This window comes from Corvus moneduloides, chromosome 24 (genome assembly GCF_009650955.1).
Source record: "Corvus moneduloides isolate bCorMon1 chromosome 24, bCorMon1.pri, whole genome shotgun sequence".
In the NCBI taxonomy this organism is placed as follows: domain Eukaryota; kingdom Metazoa; phylum Chordata; class Aves; order Passeriformes; family Corvidae; genus Corvus; species Corvus moneduloides.
The window spans coordinates 5,960,462-5,978,102 of NC_045499.1; the positions used below are offsets into that span (position 1 = coordinate 5,960,462).

A 17,641-nucleotide genomic window follows, 5' to 3' on the forward strand; every position below is an offset into this window, starting at 1 on the left:
AGCTCAGCGAGGATTATCTCAAAGACTTGGCACCTCCACACATGAAAACCAAACAATTTCAACATCTGCCTGGGTTGCACTCGGTTTTGTAGAGTTTTGTTCTGTGGGTGGAATAAACTCCTTCCTTCTTGCTCGGGAGAAGTTAATGATTTATGGGTCAACGGGCCAGCTCTGCTTTCTGCAGAATTGGAGCTTCTCGCCATGGGGCCATATCTGAGCGTGTGGGCGTTTCCAAACTCCTCCTTTGGCTGGGGCTGGAGCCCGAGGGGCTGGAGGAGAGCAGTCCCTGTTTCATCCTGCAAGTGCTGGACACGCCGGGGCTCTCCATCTGCTGCCTCCACAGCTCCAGGTAAGACAATTCCCAGCCCTGCAGCTCCGAGTGCTGCTCTTGGGACCTGGGTTGGAGCTTCTGTGCGACTCCAGCAGGCACGAAGGGCAGTAAATGAAACCAGATTAAACCAGGAGGTGTGACCAGGGTTGGAAGAAAGGCAGAGGAGTGAAACAGCCATGGGGAGTGTTGGGTTTAGGGCAGGGAGCAGTGAGGGGGACCCTCATTTCCAGGAGGAAAGCAGGCACGTGGAGCTTTCAGAGCTTTGGGAGGGTTCGGGCTCATGAATGACCCTGGATAACACAGAGAGGGCTCTTACTGATCCCTAGGGGTGCCAGGTGAGTGCAAATTGCCCTTAAATTCCATTTTGTAAAGCAATTTGGTTTGATTTGTCAGCTTTACTGCTTGACTCAGGTAATACTGTTTGCACAGAACTGATGGAACTTTTTGCTTAGATGCCTCTCTCTCCCTCAGGGTAATTCATTGTTAGGGGACTGAACTGGTGACTCCAGCAGGATTTCATCTGACTAGAAATTTACTTCCAAGAGATTTATTACTAAAGTGTTTTACCCCTAAGTTTCCAGAAAAGAAATTCACCTCCTGCTCCTGCTCCTGCTCCCCTCCTGGGACTGTAGGAAGTGCTCAGGGGTGGAGAAATGAGACCTGGGCAGATGAGCTGTGCTTGCCCTGAGTATAAATACCCCTAAATACCCTTCTGCTGTCTTCACAGACGTTGGCCCAGGAAAAGAATGTGGTAACATCTGTGGGATCTCCAGGCAGGAATAAACATGTCAGCCCTGGAGCTGAGGAGGCAGAGGAATTGTGCTGCTGTCCTTGGGTCACTCCTCACTGCCGCTCTCATTGTGACTGTCCACAGTAAGTGAATGAGTCCATCAGGATAAACGAAGGTCCCCTGAAGGAAAACCTTCTCCAGGGCTTTACAAGACTTGGATCCTTCTCTTTTCCTCATTGCCTTTGCCTTTCAAGGATGCTGTAAATCTCTGTGATCAGAATCCATCTTCCTTTGCCCTTTTTTCTCTTTCTGTGGGAAGCAGATACAAAACTATTTCAGCTGAAAAAGTGCAATAATCTATACTAAATAGGGAGAAGAAATGCTTAATCTGTATTTTGTGTCCAGCCCTCGAATCTGCTGGGTGAGGTGTGAGGAGCGGGACTGGAGGGGTGAAGCTCCTCCTGATCCCTGCCAGCCACAGCCATCCCCAGCCACAGGCTGCACTTCTCCTCTTTGCTTCTGGCTTTGAGGAGTCTGTGGGCCACTGAGGGTCCTCCCCTGGACCTCCAGAGTGAATCCAGCCTGGAACCCCCCTGCACGTGTCTGATGGGGTCCGTGTCCGCAGGTCGCTGCCCTGCCCCGCCGCGCTCCCCGTCGGCAGAGCCCAAGGAGCAGTTCCAGGGCATTCATCTGTTCCCCTACGGCTACAGGATGGAATTCGTCTGCCGGCCGGGCTTTGTGAGAAATGCTCGCATTGGAAACATCCTGATCTGTGGAGCAAACGGCATGTGGAGTGGGCCAAGTGACATCTGCATAGGTGAGTGTGGTTTGGGTGGGCTTGGTGTCCCTGCTCCCGCGGGAGGGGTCCCTGCCCTCGGGTTGGACAAGATGAGCTTTAAGGTCCCTTCCAACCCAAACCGTTCTGTGGTTCTGTGGCTTTTCTTCTTGTCTGCTGATGCTGTCAGCTCCTTTGGTTGGAGCAGGATCCAAAGGGAGCCCTGGGATGGTGACAATGAGTGACCTGATGGAAAGCACCGGGTTTGTTCCTCGGGGTGCTGGCGGTGATGGCAGGAGCTGCAATCGGCTCTGGTGCTGGCTGTGCTTCACTGCGGACTCAAAGCATGTCCTTCTGCTCAGGCATTTTGAACTCTTGGGTCTAACAAAGCACTTGACCTGCAGAGGGAGAATCCTTTAGCTGGGAAGAGGCGCTGTCGTGGGTCACTGCAAACCCCAGAGGCAGCAGCTCACGAGGCAGGCCCGGCCAGCATCGTGAATCATGGAATAACTTTGGGTTGGAGGGAAGATCTGGAGGTCTCTGATCCATCCCCTGGCTCAGAACTGGGGGAGTCTTTGGCTTTCCTGCCAAGAAGCTGAGCTGGGAGCTGACTGGAGCCCTGTTGTCCCCAGCCAAGGCGTGCACCTACCCGGGGGAGCCGGCCAACGGCAGACTGGTCCTGGCCGAAAGCTTCGCTTTTGGCTCCAAAGTGAACTTCAGCTGCAACACTGGGTAAGCCAGGAGCACCTGGGCCACAGGGCTTCTTCCCCTCCAGCCATTTTCCCCCAAGTTTTCCCCCTCAAGAGGACAGCCTGTGCTGTCAGAGCCTTCCCCATGGAGGTAATTGCAGACCCTGACTGAAATACCTTTTAAGCTTTCCTTTGGGAGCTTTAAGACTGGCTGTGAGTGTCTTAATCTCCTGCTTTGAGGCAGTTCTTCCCAAACTCAGGTTCACCCTCCTGGCTCTTTCCAAACCATTCCCAAAGTTTCAGTGTCTTTTTGAAGGAAAGACATGAATACTGAGCTCAGAGCTGTGAGCAGTTGATAAAGTAGATGCTTTTCCTTAGGAACGTGTCCTTTTTTTTTAAATTTAAAAAATGCTTTTGTCAAAAGGCAGCGTGTCCTCGAGAAAATGACGCTGCTGGCCAATTTCTGATCTGCTGGAATTCTGACAAAGGAGCCCAAACCCTCCTGGTGGTGATGTCATGGGTAACACTTCAGGAGTGAGTTTGTGGAGAAATTCCCTGTCCCCTGTCTCACGCAGGTACAGACTGATTGGGCACTCTGAGATTGAATGTGTGGTTAGAAACGGGATTCTTACATGGAACAGAGATATCCCCACCTGTCAGGGTAAGCAGAGTGCCTTAATTATCTATTCTTTCAGCATCTGGGATGTGACTGGGGCTGGATAAAGAAGCTGTTGTGTTGCTCTGGTGAGGATTTTGGTGTCTCAGTGCACGGTGGAGCCTGGAGAGATATTTTTAATCTGTGCTTCCCTTCCTGCAGAAATGTTCATTCACTCTCTGGAAGTGATGCAGCTGCTTTTGAGCCCGGGATATCCCAAACCCCCTCGGTGCCCAGTCCAAGCTCGGGGCTGGTGTGCAGCTCCTCAAGACCTGCCCTTGATTTCTGACCCTTCTGCCACTCCGTTTCCACTTTTTTCTGGCCAGATCTTTGGTTTGAAATGAATTAAATTTTTTTCTCTTCTTCTTCCTTTCCATGCTCATCTTCCCTCCTTACACAGCAATTCCCTGTGCACCCCCTCCAGAGATAGAGAATGGGCAGCACAGTGGGATCGACAAGGATGATTTTGTGTACGGGGAATCTGTCACCTACCGGTGCCACAGCCCCAGGAGGGGGCAGAGACCTTTCTCCCTGGTGGGAGAGGCCTCGATTTTCTGCACAACCAGGGATAACCTGAATGGTGTGTGGAGCGGCCCAGCTCCGGAATGCAAAGGTGAGCTGCTCCCACGTCCCAGCACCAGCCCCTGCACTGCTCCTGCTCTGCTGTTTCCGCCCTTGGAACCTCCTCTGCTCCGTCCTGCTGCAGTTGAATCACCCATTGCAGATGGGACCCTCTGAGTTTGGTAGCTGTGACAGGAATTAGGGTCTCCCCTCACGGTCACCGCGTCAGCAGGGATGTGGAACTGGGATTTTACTGTGCTCACAGGGCAGGTGATCCATCTCACAGAACACCTGCAAAGAATTCCCAGACCTGCTGGGGTACCTGCTGCTCCCTTCCCCCTGTTCTCTTTATGCTTTGCCTTAAAAGCCGCTGCTGTGACCTGGAGCGAGGTGAACAAACCCACCCCGTCACGCTGCTGGGTGGCCTGGCCGTTTCCAGCCTTTTTGGTGGCAGAAGGCGATGGGGACGTTTTCAACACCCTCATCTCCCCTCTGGAGCCTGACTGCCGATTCCCTGCGTGCTTTCCCTGGCACAGTGGTGACCTGCAAGCAGCCCAGAGTGGAGAACGGGAAGCTGCTGAGCGGGTACCGGCCCGACTACGCCTTCGGGGACACGGTGGTGTTCGACTGCGACTTCCGCTACAGCCTCAGCGGCAGCGGTGCCTCCACCTGCAGGGACAGCGACCTCTGGGAGCCCCCCCTGCCCCTCTGCCAGCGCAGTGAGTGTGCAGGGACAGCGGCCCCTGAGACCCACCCCTGCTCGGAGAGTATGGACCTGATTGGAAATTAAACGTTGTTACAGCAGTGAAAATTGCCATGCAGTCCGGAATCACACAGTCATGGAATGGGTGGGGTTCGAAGGGACCTTGGAGCTGGTCTTATTCCACCCCTTGCCGTGGGTAGGGACACCTCCTGCTGTCCCAGGTTGCTCCAGCCTGGCCTGGGATGCTTCCAGGGATGGGGCGGCCACAGCTTCTCTGGGCATCACCCTCACAGGGAAGAATTTCTTCCCAATATCTGATCTAAACCCAACCTCCTTCTTTTTAAGGCCCTTACCCCTTTTCCTGTCACCCTTGTGAGAAGTCTCTCTTCTGGAGAAGAAAAAAAAAAAAAAATTATGTCTTCATTTGTCTGCCCTGCATTCCCTCTTTACCCTCCCCGAACTCGGATGGTTCAGTGCATCCCACCATGAAAAATGCGAGCCCACGGTTTTTACCCAAATTCCCTCCATGCCAAGCCCCGTGATGCACCACTGTCCCTAAACTGGTGTCTCACCCCCAGGCAGCTGCGATGACCCCCCCGATGTGAGGAATGCTGTGAAGGCCAGGCTGGCTGGGAACCTGTTCCCTGTGGACACCGTGGTCACCTACGAGTGCCAGCAGGGCTACCAGTTCAGCGCGGGGGAAACCACCCGCAACGTCACCTGCCTGCCGGATTTTGGGTGGAGTGCGGCCCCACCTCCGTGTGAGAGTGAGTGCCCTGTGACCTGCCAGAATGTGGGAAGGAGCTGCATGTGGCGTGGGGACTGCCTGGGGGACAGGGGATGCTCCGGGGGCCCAGCTTGGCCTTTGCTGAGTCTGGAATTCCTTTGATTTATTCCCCAGCCACAGCGTTTTCTTTGCTTTATTTGCCAGCTCTGCTTTCCAGTCCCTTGAGCCTCTGGAAAAATCCGTTTTGGTGTTGAGGGTGCCTTGTTCTACCCAAGGGGAGGGTGCACCACAAACATTCCACCCTCCAGGAAAGCCCAGGGATGGTTTTGGGGCGGATTTAATGTCATGATGTGTCTGTGTCCTACAAGGCATCCGTCCTTGTCTTTACAACAAACCTCCTGTCACCCCGCTGGCCTTGCCACACTTTCACCCTTGCTGATGTTTGGCATTTCCCAGGAATTCTTTGCCCAGATCCACACATCCCAAATGGAAAGCCCATGCACCCATGGCACGTGAAAGAGGTTTATGAGTACGGGGACAGGCTGGAGGTGGAGTGCAGTGAAGGATTTGCTTTCAAGAGCCATGGCAGCAGCATCACCCTCCGCTGTACCCATGACGGCAGCTGGGACCCAGCAGTACCAGAGTGCATTCCAGGTGGGACAGAGTGGAGGGGTGATGGTGCTAGAAGCCATGGAGAGTTTTTCCCCACTCCAGGTGGCCCCAGATCTACTTCTCCTGGGTTAACTTGGAATGTACAGGCAGCAAAAATCCCAATGGGCCATTGTATTGCCCCATGGAAAAAGGGCAGGGTTTTGGCAGGGCAGAGCTGGTGTCCGGAGGAGTGCACAGGGTGTGTTGGAAGCTTCTAGAGGCTTGGGAGGTTCCTGAGAAGCCTGGGAGACATTTACCCAGCTGGAAGGGAGTGTGGTTTGTGTTTGGGGCTGCTTTGCTGACACGAGGCTGGGGAGCAGAGGATGTTCCCAACGCATTTTCCCTCCCAGCAGAAAATGCAATAGCATGAATTACTGACACTGCTCCAGCTCCTGACCCAGCAATGGGGCACTACAGCAATATCCACAAAAGCTCAGGAGAACCTTGCCAGGAGGGAAAAACCTGCTCTACCTCCCAGGGCAGTCAGCATTAGAACATGGACAATTCCCTGTGCTGACCCTTTAGGGTTACAGAGGAGCCTGAGCCCTGCACCTGGGTGATGGTCACTTTTCTTCCCAGAGTTCAGATTTGTTGGGAGCTCTTCTCCACAGAAAGCGTGACTGGAGTCCCATCTGGAAACACACAACATCCTTTATTTTCCATTATTTCTAGAACCACATTGCCCAAAGCCTGACATCCCTCATGGGAAAGAGGTTTACAATCGCAGGAGTGGCTACACAGTGGGGGCCCAGGTGAGGCTGGAGTGTGACGAGGGCTACGCCCTCCGGGGCTCGGAGTCCATCACCTGTGGGGCCGATCTGAGCTGGGAGCCTGAGCTGCCCTTTTGTGACAAAGGTACGTGTGATGCACAGGGACAAGGGATCTCCTGCCTCGGTGCTGAGGAGCAGCACCAGTGGGTGATCTGCCTGCAGCACCTGGGGACAGGAGCTGAGCCAGGTGTCCTCTCTCTGGAGGTGGAATCAGAATCATTAAGGTTGGAAAATACCTCCAACATCATCAGGCCCAGGCTTTGACCGAAGGCCACCATGCCCTAACCCACAGCCCCCAGTGCCACATCCATGTGTTTCTTGAACGCTTCCAGGAGCAGGGAGTCCACTACTGGAAATATCCCAGTATTTCTGGAGCCCTGAGCTGGTGTAAGAGGCCAGAATCCAGGCAGTAGCTTCTTGTGAATTTGCCTCACACCAACCACGAAGGGAACTTTGTACTGGGTGCCCAGAAATGATTTTGATTCTCACCTGAAGATGATAACTGCACATTTCTTTCCTTATCACCTCCCTTTATTCTGCAGTCTGTGAGCCGCCTCCACAAATCTCCTTCGGGCAGCACTCTGGCAGAAGGGACAGGGTGTTCCCCTACGGCACCAACGTGACCTACAAATGTGCAGAGGGGCTGTCCCTCGTGGGGGACGAGTCCATCTACTGCACCTCGGACGATGGGAAGAACCTGGCGTGGAGTGGACCTGCCCCGGAGTGCAGGGGTGAGTGTGGGATCAGGTTAAGCCCTGCTCCAGGAGCTCCAAACCCGGAGTGGATGATCCAGGGCAGCTCCTGTGTGACACCAGGACGCCTCAGGGTGTCTTCGAGGGCTGCTGCAGGTGGCTGAGGGTCAGCTATTGCATCTGAGTACAAAGCTGCTGCAGAGAGCGGCAGCAGGAGCAGCTCTGCCCCAGTTCCTCTGTCCCCAGACCCCACTCCCAGCTCTGCTCTGTCCCGCAGTGGTTCGGTGCCCCAGGCCCGTGGTGGAGAGGGGAAGGATGACCCCGCAGAGGTTCACCTTTCCCTACGGGCTGCTCCTGCACTTCTCCTGTGACGAGGGCTTCAGGCTGCGCGGCGCTGCCCAGAGCCGCTGCCGGGCCGATGGCACCTGGGACCCTCCCGTGCCCACCTGCCAGCCAGGTGAGTGCCAGCCCCGCCTGCACAGCCCAGGGGCTGCTCTGCTGGCTCACAGGGGGAGTTTGCAGGGTGTTTCCTCCTCCATCTCCTCCCATTATTTGACTTTTTGTGTGCATTTCCCCTTTCAGTTCAGTGCTCCAGGCTCCCAAGGCAGGAGGATGCTGTGGTTCACTTCAACAAGCTCTGGTATGAGGTGAATGAAACCGTGTCCTTCACCTGCAAACGTGATGGGCATTTAGGGACACTTTCAAAAACCACCTGCTCAGCTGATGGCACCTGGACACCACCCCCCACATGTGTAAGTACCACCAGCTGCCCCATTTTTCCTGTTTCTTGCCCCATTTACAGCCTGGAATAGCTTTGCTCCAGCTTCACGGGGGCGGTTGCTTTGTCACCCTGCACTGGAGTCTCACCCTGCCTTTGCTTTTGTTCTTTTGAAGAAGAAGCATAATACCTGTGAGAGGATTCTGCAAAACAAAGCAGCTTTCCAGTGTGGGATCCCTCTGTCAGACCTGAAAACGCTGCTGGAAGTCCAGAAGCTCTACCTGGAGATCCAGAAACTTGAAAAGGAGCTAAAAATCCCCACCTACAGCTGACTGGTGGCACTGGGATTGTAAGAACCATTCCCTGGGTGTTGAATCATGATCTAACTGAGGATTTTTTATCACTTTGTAATTTGTGCTAATGCTAAAGCAGCCAGGACAGAATTTAGCAATTGGCCACAGATCTGGTCACACGAGGAGTCAAAGTGACTTGTGAGTCACCTTTCAGAGCTCACCAGGTTAAGTTTGTAGATCACCTCATGCCTTTTAAAGCTTCACATTTAGATCTGTTTGCTGCACTGGCAGTGCACAGCTGGGAAGGAACTGAGTGGAAGGAGAATTTTTGTGGTACAAACAGGAACGTGGTGACAGCCACTCACCTCCCAGCTGCTGCACCTCTCCAGTCTCTCCCAGTGCTGCCCAGTTCACCCGCGCTGCACTCACTAGTGAGAACAACCCCTGCACTGCCTAGTTACTTTTCTTGTGGCCAAGAAAACCTCAAAGCCTCTCTTCTAGCAAAGCAAAAACGCCAGGTTTCCTTCCCAAGCAGGATGGATGGATCCACAGCAGGGCCACATCTCCGTGCATGCACCAAGGACAAATCAAAATGTACAGAAAGAAAGAAATGGCTGATTTTTAATTTTTTTTTTCCTGCAACATCCAGTGAAAGGGAAGCACTGTGTGGGCCACGTGTCTTGTGATGGGACCAGGGATTACAATAAACCTGCAATTGTAACGGCAGCTCTGTCTGGGTTTCAATAATCCATCCCATCCCTCGTAAAGGGAAGCGTTTATATAATATATATGAAGTATATATAATATATACAGTGTATATAATAAATATTGCTTGATGAGGTGCTGTTCCATGAGCTTAGGGGGGTGTGGGGGGTGTTTTCACAGCAGCCTGAGCCCCCAGCCCGCCTGCCCTGGGGGTAAATGTGCTTCACACACGTGGCCAGGCTGCTGCAGAGCTCTTTTAGCTGTAAAACGCCTTCGCTCCCTGTGTGCCCAGCAGGGCAGGGGCAGAGCAGCCTCCCCTGCCATGCCCATCCCTGCTGGGGAGCTCAGGGTGGTCAGCGCTGCCCAGGGCAGGTCAGCAGGGCTGGGGGTGGTGTCAGTGGCGTGTCTGGCCTGTCCCCAACTTCCCACTGCTGCTTCCCCTTCCCTGGCAGGCTCTCGGGGGAGAGGATCTCTCCTTCCCAGGGCAGCTCCCATCCCGCACCATGCCCGGGCTCCTCGGGCTGGGGCAGCTCCTGGCACTGGTGATTCTCGTGCTGCAGCCCACGGGGACTCTGGGTGAGTGTCCTCCCCTCCCTCCTCGGCTTCTCGGCTTCTGGGGCTCTGCTTTCCTTTCACGAGGGCTTTGGGAAGAGCTCATAGAGCCTTGCAGTGCCTGAAGGGGCTCCTCGAAGGCTGGAGAGGGGCTTTTCACCAGGAATGGAGTGACAGGGAAAGGGGGAATGGGTTTAAGGTGAAGAAGGGAAGGTTTAGATTGGGTGTTAGGAAGGAATTGTTCCCTGGGAGGGTGGGCAGGCCCTGGCACAGGGTGCCCAGAGAAGCTGTGGCTGCCCCTGGATCCCTGGCAGTGTCCAAGGCCAGGCTGGACGGAGCTTGGAGCACCCTGGGGTGGTGGAAGGTGTCCCTGCCCGTGGCAGGGGTGGCACTGGATGGGCTTTAAGGTCCCTTCTATTCTGAGTTTAATCAGTCATGATTCTCTGATTGATTCTGTGATGCCCAGGCTGATGCCTCAGCCCTGGGGCACCCTCCAGAGCTGCCCAAGGCAGCAGGGGCATTGCCGGGCATCCCCCAGGCTGACCTGAGAACTGGAGAAGTGCAAATCTGCTGAGCAATGAATGTCTCTGGGAAGGGGAATAAGCAGCAGTTTCTGTCTGGAAGTTGGGGGTTCAGTTAAAACCAAACCTTGCGAGGAACTTCCCCAGCCCATCCCAGCACCTCCCTGCACCAGCACCGCCTGTGCACACTGGTTTTATTCTTAATGTTTATTGCTTTTACTTCCTGATGCTTCTCTATCCATTTCCCAAAGCCAAACATTACTAACGAGGTGCCAGTAATTAATCTGGGGCCTGGAGGAGACACGTACAGGATATTTTCCATGGGGATGGCACCAAAGGCAGCATCGCTGGCACTGCCCGGGCACGGTGCGGGTGTGGGATGCTGCTGCACCTGGATGTGAGCCAGGATGTCCTAACATGTTTTTAACTCTGCCTTGGTGACCTGCCAGCACTGCCAGGCATGAAGAAATCCCAGGTAGAGCTGCTGGAGTTTTGTTTTCTCTGCTATTTGTGATAAGCCCCAAATATTTCTCATGGGAGACATGGAAAGAGGAGGTTTTTTGGGGACATCAGTGATGTGCAGGTGTGACAGAGGTTATGCAGTTGTTGTAGAGCCTCTGTTTTTTGTAAAGCTGGAGGGGGCTGCTGTACCCTGGAGTCACCCACATGAGTGTGCAGGTGAGTTGTCTGTGCCCTGCCTGAGCAAGGGCTCCAAGGGAAGGGCAGAAAAGGTGTTTGATTGTGTGGGAAGGAAACCCTATAGGTTTGGGGTCCTACCGGTGGCTCCTCAGGATGTTTATGAACCCCCAAACCCTCTGCCTCAATCCCTGCAGTCCTTAAACGGCTTTGTCTCCTCTCACCCCCCAGACAGAGCTGCCGTGACTCTTGGTCACCGTGGTGGGATTGTGTAAGGACACCCCTGAAAATCCCCTTTTTTTTGGTGATCCCCAGAGTCTCAGTGTCCCATCCCTTCCATTGCAAACGGGCAGCTGAGATCTGCAGAGAACTTCACCTATGGCAGCACAGCCACGCTGGAGTGTGACCCTGGCTTCACGGCGCTGGGCACCAGCACCACGGCGCGGTGCACGTTCAACGGCAGGTGGTACCCACGGGTGCCCTCCTGCGTCCCAGGTACGCTCAGATTCCCTCTCCCGACCTTTGCCAGGTGCAATCGGCTGCTCCCAATTCCCCAAAAGCACCTGGAGTGGGGCTTGGAGGGTGGGCATCACCAGGAGCGGTGCTGGCTGGCAGGATTCCCTCTGGGATCGCCCTGGGAAGCGTGGCAGGGCTGTCCCCTCCTGCAGGGTGCACCCACGAGGTACAAAAGTGCAGAGAATAAAGATTCCCCCTCAGTTCACATCCTCTGGTGAATTTTCCCCTTTGTTTTTCCCTTTCCCTTCACCCCACACACCCCACAGCCACGCTCAGGGGTGCTGCTGTCCCTCACTTATTTTTGGGGTTTTCCACCAAGGGAAAGCTCCCAGTGCTGAGGGTCTGTGCTGTCCCCTGCTCTGGCTCAGGGCAGTGCTGAGGGTCTGTGCTGTCCCCTGCTCTGGCATGGGGGCAGTGCTGAGGGTCTGTGCTGTCCCCTGCTCTGGCATGGGGGCAGTGCTGAGGGTCTGTGCTGTCCCCTGCCCTGGCACGGGGCAGTGCTGAGGGTCTGTGCTGTCCCCTGCCCTGGCTCAGGGCAATGCTGAGGGTCTGTGCTGTCCCCTGCTCTGGCATGGGGGCAGTGCTGAGGGTCTGTGCTGTCCCCTGCCCTGGCATGGGGCAGTGCTGAGGGTCTGTGCTGTCCCCTGCTCTGGCATGGGGGCAGTGCTGAGGGTCTGTGCTGTCCCCTGCTCTGGCATGGGGGCAGTGCTGAGGGTCTGTGCTGTCCCCTGCCCTGGCTCAGGGCAGTGCTGAGGGTCTGTGCTGTCCCCTGCCCTGGCTCAGGGCAGTGCTGAGGGTCTGTGCTGTCCCCTGCTCTGGCCCGGGGCAGTGCTGAGGGTCTGTGCTGTCCCCTGCTCTGGCATAGGGCGGTTCTGAGGGTCTGTGCTCTCCCCTGTTCTGGCATGGGGCAGTGCTGAGGGTCTGTGCTGTCCCCTGTTCTGGCACGGGGCAGTGCTGAGGGTCTGTGCTGTCCCCTGTTCTGGCATGGGGCGGTGCTGAGGGTCTGTGCTGTCCCCTGTTCTGGCATGGGGCGGTGCTGAGGGTCTGTGCTGTCCCCTGCTCTGGCTCAGGGCAGTGCTGAGGGTTTGTGCTGTTCCCTGCTCTGGCTCAGGGCAATGCTGAGGGTCTGTGCTGTTCCCTGCTCTGGCACGGGGCAGTGCTGAGGGTCTGTGCTGTTCCCTGCTCTGGCACGGGGCAGTGCTGAGGGTCTGTGCTGTCCCCTGCTCTGGCACGGGGCAGTGCTGAGGGTCTGTGCTGTCCCCTGCCCTGGCTCAGGGCAGTGCTGAGGGTCTGTGCTGTCCCCTGTTCTGGCATGGGGCGGTGCTGAGGGTCTGTGCTGTCCCCTGCCCTGGCTCAGGGCAGTGCTGAGGGTCTGTGCTGTCCCCTGTTCTGGCATGGGGCGGTGCTGAGGGTCTGTGCTGTCCCCTGCTCTGGCTCAGGGCGGTGCTGAGGGTCTGTGCTGTCCCCTGCTCTGGCTCAGGGCAGTGTTCCCACCCTCCCGCTGTGGAGCACGCCGACGTCCAGCACCGGCACGAATTCCTCGTTGGGACCACGCTGACCTACTCCTGCAGAGTCGGGTTCTCTCTGATCCCTGGAGTGTCCCCAGCAACCACCTGCCTTCAAAACTTCACGTGGTCCTCGGTCCCAAGGCTCTGCCAGAGTGAGTACCACACTTCCTTTGCTTTGCCAACAAAGCATCGATTTAATGACACCGTTCTCAAACCCCTGCTCGTGCTGCTGGGCCAGCAGGGCTTTGTTGAGAAGCTTTGGCTCTCCCTGGCAATAACTTCGCTGCTCAAAGGGTGGCGTGGCTGGAAAGGAAAAGCTGCAGCTCCCCCTGGTTATTTGGCCGCTCAGACAAGGATTCAGGGATGCAGCCGTGACATGCCATCCCCTCAGCACAATTTATAGCTGATCACAGGGCGCTCACATCCTTCTGCCTTCCAAGAGGAATGGTTGTTAATCTGTAATTACCACCCCTGAGCCTGCCAGCTCTGGTTAGAGGTGCCTGGCAGCGCTATCAGGCTGCCTGGCAGCTTTGCTGGGTCAGTGAAGCACCACTGCTGGGAGTCCCTCTGCGCAAATCTCTCCTCTCTGGTGCTGCTGTTCCCCTCAGAGGTGCAGTGTCCTACCCCGGTCATCCCCCACGGGAGAGAGGCCAGCCCCAGGAGAGAGGGATACACCTTTGGGCAGCAGGTGGAATTCCGGTGTGACCACGGCTACGTGCTCATGGGCAGCGAGAGGGTCCAGTGCCTGTCCGACGGGATGTGGAGACCCCCCGTGCCCTACTGTGACAGGGGTGAGTGGGAACAGCAGGAGCTGGGGGAATTCCATCCGTGGGGAGGGACAGCAGGGAGAAAATCGTGTGAGGAGTGAGGAGGAGGTGCCCGAGGCATAGCACTGCAGGGCTGTAGCATTTCCATCTTCTACCAAAATTGATTAAACGCGTTGGTTAATGGGACTTGAAGCTGTTTCTCAAAGGACCCTTCAAGGGGTTTATGATACTCACCATTCCCTGACCTTGTTTAGGATCGTTTCTCATGGAAAAGAGGAGGGGATAAGGAAGGGGAAGGGGCTGAAGGGGAGGGCACAGATGCTGCAGTGCTGGGGCCATGCTGGGGGTTGGGTTCAGACTGGGAACACTGGCAGGGCCAGGGCCAAAGCTGGCCAGAGGCAAGGAGGACTGTGGGGAGAGCAGCATTTGGCATGAACATCGAGAACCAGCCTCTCCTGTTACCTCCCTGCATTCTGCCTCCCTCATGGAATGAGGAAAACCTGACTTTTTCCTTTCCCCTCACCCAGTCTGCGATGCCCCTCCCAAAATCACCAACGGGCAGCACTCTGGCATAGGGGTTAAGCAGTTCCCCTATGGCTCTGAAGTCAAGTACAGCTGTTCAGAGGGGCTGTCCCTCATTGGGGACGAATCCATCCACTGCACCTCCGAGGATGGGGAGAACCTGGCATGGAGCAGACCTGCCCCAGAGTGCAGGGGTGAGTGGTTAGACCTGTGTGGGGTCGGGGTATGGGGTCAGGCCCTGGGCGCAGTGCTAGCACTCAGCTCAATGGGTTAAAGCCAGCAGGGCTGCCAGGAGATGCTGCTTCCTCCACAGGAGGGGGAATGATCCATTTGGAAGTGACAGACTCTGGTTCTCCCAGCTGGAGGCCATCAGGGGGTCGGGAGGAGCAGCTCTGCCCAGGTCCCCACTGTCCCTGGGGCAGGGCAGCAGCCAGACCCCACTCCCAGCTCTGCTCTGTCCCGCAGTGGTTCGGTGCCCCAGGCCCGTGGTGGAGAGGGGAAGGATGACCCCGCAGAGGTTCACCTTTCCCTACGGGCTGCTCCTGCACTTCTCCTGTGACGAGGGCTTCAGGCTGCGCGGCGCTGCCCAGAGCCGCTGCCGGGCCGATGGCACCTGGGACCCTCCCGTGCCCACCTGCCAGCCAGGTGAGTGAGCGTTTCCTCCTCCATCTCCTCCCATTCCTTGATTTTTTAATGTGCATTTCCCTTTCAGTTCAGTGTCCCAAACCCCCACGGCAGGAGGATGCAGGGATTCACTAACCAACTGTGGTATGGGGTGAATGAAACCGTGTCCTTCACCTGCAAACGTGGTGGGCATTTAGGGGTGCTCCCAAAATCTCCCTGCTCAGCCTGTGCCCCCTGGGGCAGAGCAGAGGGCTTGGGGTGCAGCACTGCCTGGCTCTGTCTGTCCTCGAGGCTCCCTGAGTCCTTCCCCTCTTTGCAGAAGAAACAACCTTCCCAAGTCTGATGTTTTCCAAGTAATAGTTGAGTTTTTATTGACAGCTGTGTGTAAAGGAGGCTCTAAGACAGGTCAGGAGTTCCTGGACTTTCCCTTCCTTCCCTTCTTGCCAAATGTCCACCCCCATCGTGGGGGTGCCTGAGCTGAGATGCTGCCAGAAAACAGCAAATCCAGAACAAATTCACAGCACCTCTCAGGGGCTGCTCTGACCTCACCCTCTTGAAGAGAAGTATTTTTGCTTTAGCATTTGATTTCACAGCTCCACAGATTTAAGCTCCTCTGCACCTGCTCAGCCTTCCCGAACCTCCCAGGTTTTTTCTGCCCCCATGGCACTGACCCCTGGCTGAGCTGCCTTCTAATGTGGGTTTTCCTTTCAGTTGTGTGTCCACAACCACGAATTCCCTATGGAAGGCTGAAAAGCCCTTTGGGTGGCAGAAAGTGGTACCAGACCAACGAGACTGTCACTTTTGAGTGCCTTCACGGGTACCAGTTTTCAGACAATGGAATGATGCCTTTGGGAGACACTGGGACCGCCACGTGCTTGCCTGATGGCAGCTGGACACCGCTGCCCAAGTGTGTGAGTACCACAGAATTACAGAATGGTTTGGGTTCGGGAGGACCTTAAAGATCATCCAGTTCCACCCCTGCCATGGTTCAACCTTTCCAGTGCTCAGAGCCCCAGGTTGCTGAGCCTGGCTGAGCCCCTGGTGGATGCTGCCTGATTTCTAACATGAAAACTGCTCAAACTTCTCAAAAGCTTTTCATTTCTGGTCCTAAGGAGGATGCAGCCCCTGTTGGGACAGGGCAGCCGTGGAGCTGAGGGGTGGGTGGCTCTCCCTCTGCTCCAGTCCATTCTTACAGGCTTTTCTGGCATTTGTTTTCCTGTTTAACAGATCGAAGAAGGTGATGCTGATGTGTGTCAAGAGGTTCATTACATGAAAGCGACCTTTGAATGTGGTGTGCCTGTAGAAGAAGTGAAAACTCTGATGGAAATACAGAAACTGTTCCTGGAGATTAAAAAACTAGAGCTGGAACTAAAAAACTGAAACAAAACTGGACCCCTGTAACCCTCATGTTTCCTTCGGTGAACTCACAGTTTGTGCAGTCGCAGCATCTCTAAGAAGGCTCTGGGTGATTTTATGGTTTATGTTTGCATGCCTGGAGCCAGAAAAATACTCACCAGTGCATGGGAGGCTGTGCTACATGCCAGAGCACAGAGTGGGTTTTGCTCTAACCTGCAAGCTTGATTTCCTCTTTAACTAATAAATTGTTTCACATTTCATATTAGGAGACATAGAAAGAGATTAAATTTAGCTTTTTAAAGTCACTGCCTTAACTGTGGTAAGCTGAGACTAATGGGAGCGGAGCCCAGAGAAGCTGAGTCCGGAGGTTGGCTCTGAAGGTTCTGCTGGGGTTTGTGTACATTTGCACCCTGCTGGAAACAGCGGTGCAGTAAGTGTTTAACCTCCTGGTTTCCTGCTCATCCAGCTCCTGATTTCTGTTTGTCTGGCTAAGGGCAGTGCATGGGAAGTGCATTTCTAAAGGCTGCTGTTGCCCCATCCCTGGATTTAAAACAGGGCACAGGTTCCTGGCCTCGCCAAACATCTGAGTTGGTCTCATCCTCCACATCCCTATTTCTGGTGAGCAAATGCTGAGAATAGATGTTGGAATTCAACCAGTTGTAAGTGCAGAGAATCAGGCAGCAAATCCCTGTTCCTCAATAAATGCTGATCAGATCCTGTGGCTCTGCTGCAGTGCTTATTCCCGGGGATTTATCCAGGGGGGGAATCGTGATCTGTCATGTTGGCTGTAAATGGGGCAGATTTCCAGCATGATCCAGTGCTGGTTCTGGGGGAAAGCTGAGCCCTGGCAGCTGGGTGAGTCCTGGGGTGCTCGGGGAGCTGCATCAGCCCAGGCTGGGTGGGAGAAGGAGGAGCCTTCACCTCCTGCACGAGCATCGCTGCCAGATGTGTGTTTTAGAAGTTACTGAAATCGCTTTACTTGTTACCAGAGCCTAAACAACAGCCAGGGAAGAGGTGGTGTCTCTAATTTGGCACAGAAAGGTGCTTGGGGATGCATCCTGTGCTTCTCCACCCCCAGGTGAGGAGTTCTGCCATGAGAAGAGATCCCTGCTCTCCAGTGCTCTCTGACCACCAGACAAGCAGGGCTGCACCCTCTCAGTGTGACACCTCGGTCCCCTCCACCCTGAGCTTACCTGGGACTGCAGACAGGGGTTTTTTCCTCCCTGTGCAAGGCTTGGCACCCACAAGTGTGGGTAAAAGCTGGATGTTGCATCCTGGGTGTATCTGAGGGTGTTCGAGCAGCCCTGGCTGATGTCACACGGGACTTGTCACAGGGTTAATCAGGACACAGATATGCTGCTCACACCCGTTCCTCATTACTAATGAGTCAGGCAATAAACAAAAAGGAAAATGCTTTTCTTTGCTTCACTGACTCTGTTGATCTGTGGTGTAATACCTGCCAGCAAATAACTGAGGAGGTGTTTTCCTACCCTGGACACAGCCTGGGGCGGGAACGGAGTCCTTCCTCCTCTGGGAACATAGTTTTGGAAAAACTGTGCTGGTCAGTGCTCACTGCCAGCCTCAGGACAAATAAAAGGCTTGAGCCTGATGGGGCAGGAGGACCAGCAGGCTCTCCCCG

The 17,641-nt window shown here is 55.1% G+C and overlaps 1 protein-coding gene across 1 annotated transcript in view; it reads left to right on the forward strand.

Annotated features, from left to right (window-relative positions):
• Positions 1-213: 213 nt before the first annotated feature.
• CR1 (complement C3b/C4b receptor 1 (Knops blood group)) overlaps positions 214-17,641 on the forward strand; it is a 60,514-nt gene continuing 43,086 nt past the window's right edge. The window contains exons 1-22 of the mRNA XM_032133529.1: positions 214-349; positions 1,059-1,204; positions 1,687-1,878; positions 2,469-2,568; positions 3,101-3,186; positions 3,581-3,793; positions 4,278-4,460; positions 5,023-5,211; positions 5,628-5,825; positions 6,495-6,677; positions 7,135-7,323; positions 7,562-7,741; positions 7,867-8,036; positions 8,179-8,331; positions 9,267-9,576; positions 11,025-11,204; positions 12,706-12,885; positions 13,342-13,524; positions 14,028-14,216; positions 14,488-14,667; positions 15,358-15,557; positions 15,874-16,024. Coding sequence (XP_031989420.1) covers positions 1,117-1,204; positions 1,687-1,878; positions 2,469-2,568; positions 3,101-3,186; positions 3,581-3,793; positions 4,278-4,460; positions 5,023-5,211; positions 5,628-5,825; positions 6,495-6,677; positions 7,135-7,323; positions 7,562-7,741; positions 7,867-8,036; positions 8,179-8,331; positions 9,267-9,576; positions 11,025-11,204; positions 12,706-12,885; positions 13,342-13,524; positions 14,028-14,216; positions 14,488-14,667; positions 15,358-15,557; positions 15,874-16,024 — 3,697 coding nt within the window. The 5' untranslated portion in view covers positions 214-349; positions 1,059-1,116. The remainder of the gene's footprint in view (positions 350-1,058; positions 1,205-1,686; positions 1,879-2,468; positions 2,569-3,100; positions 3,187-3,580; positions 3,794-4,277; positions 4,461-5,022; positions 5,212-5,627; positions 5,826-6,494; positions 6,678-7,134; positions 7,324-7,561; positions 7,742-7,866; positions 8,037-8,178; positions 8,332-9,266; positions 9,577-11,024; positions 11,205-12,705; positions 12,886-13,341; positions 13,525-14,027; positions 14,217-14,487; positions 14,668-15,357; positions 15,558-15,873; positions 16,025-17,641) is intronic.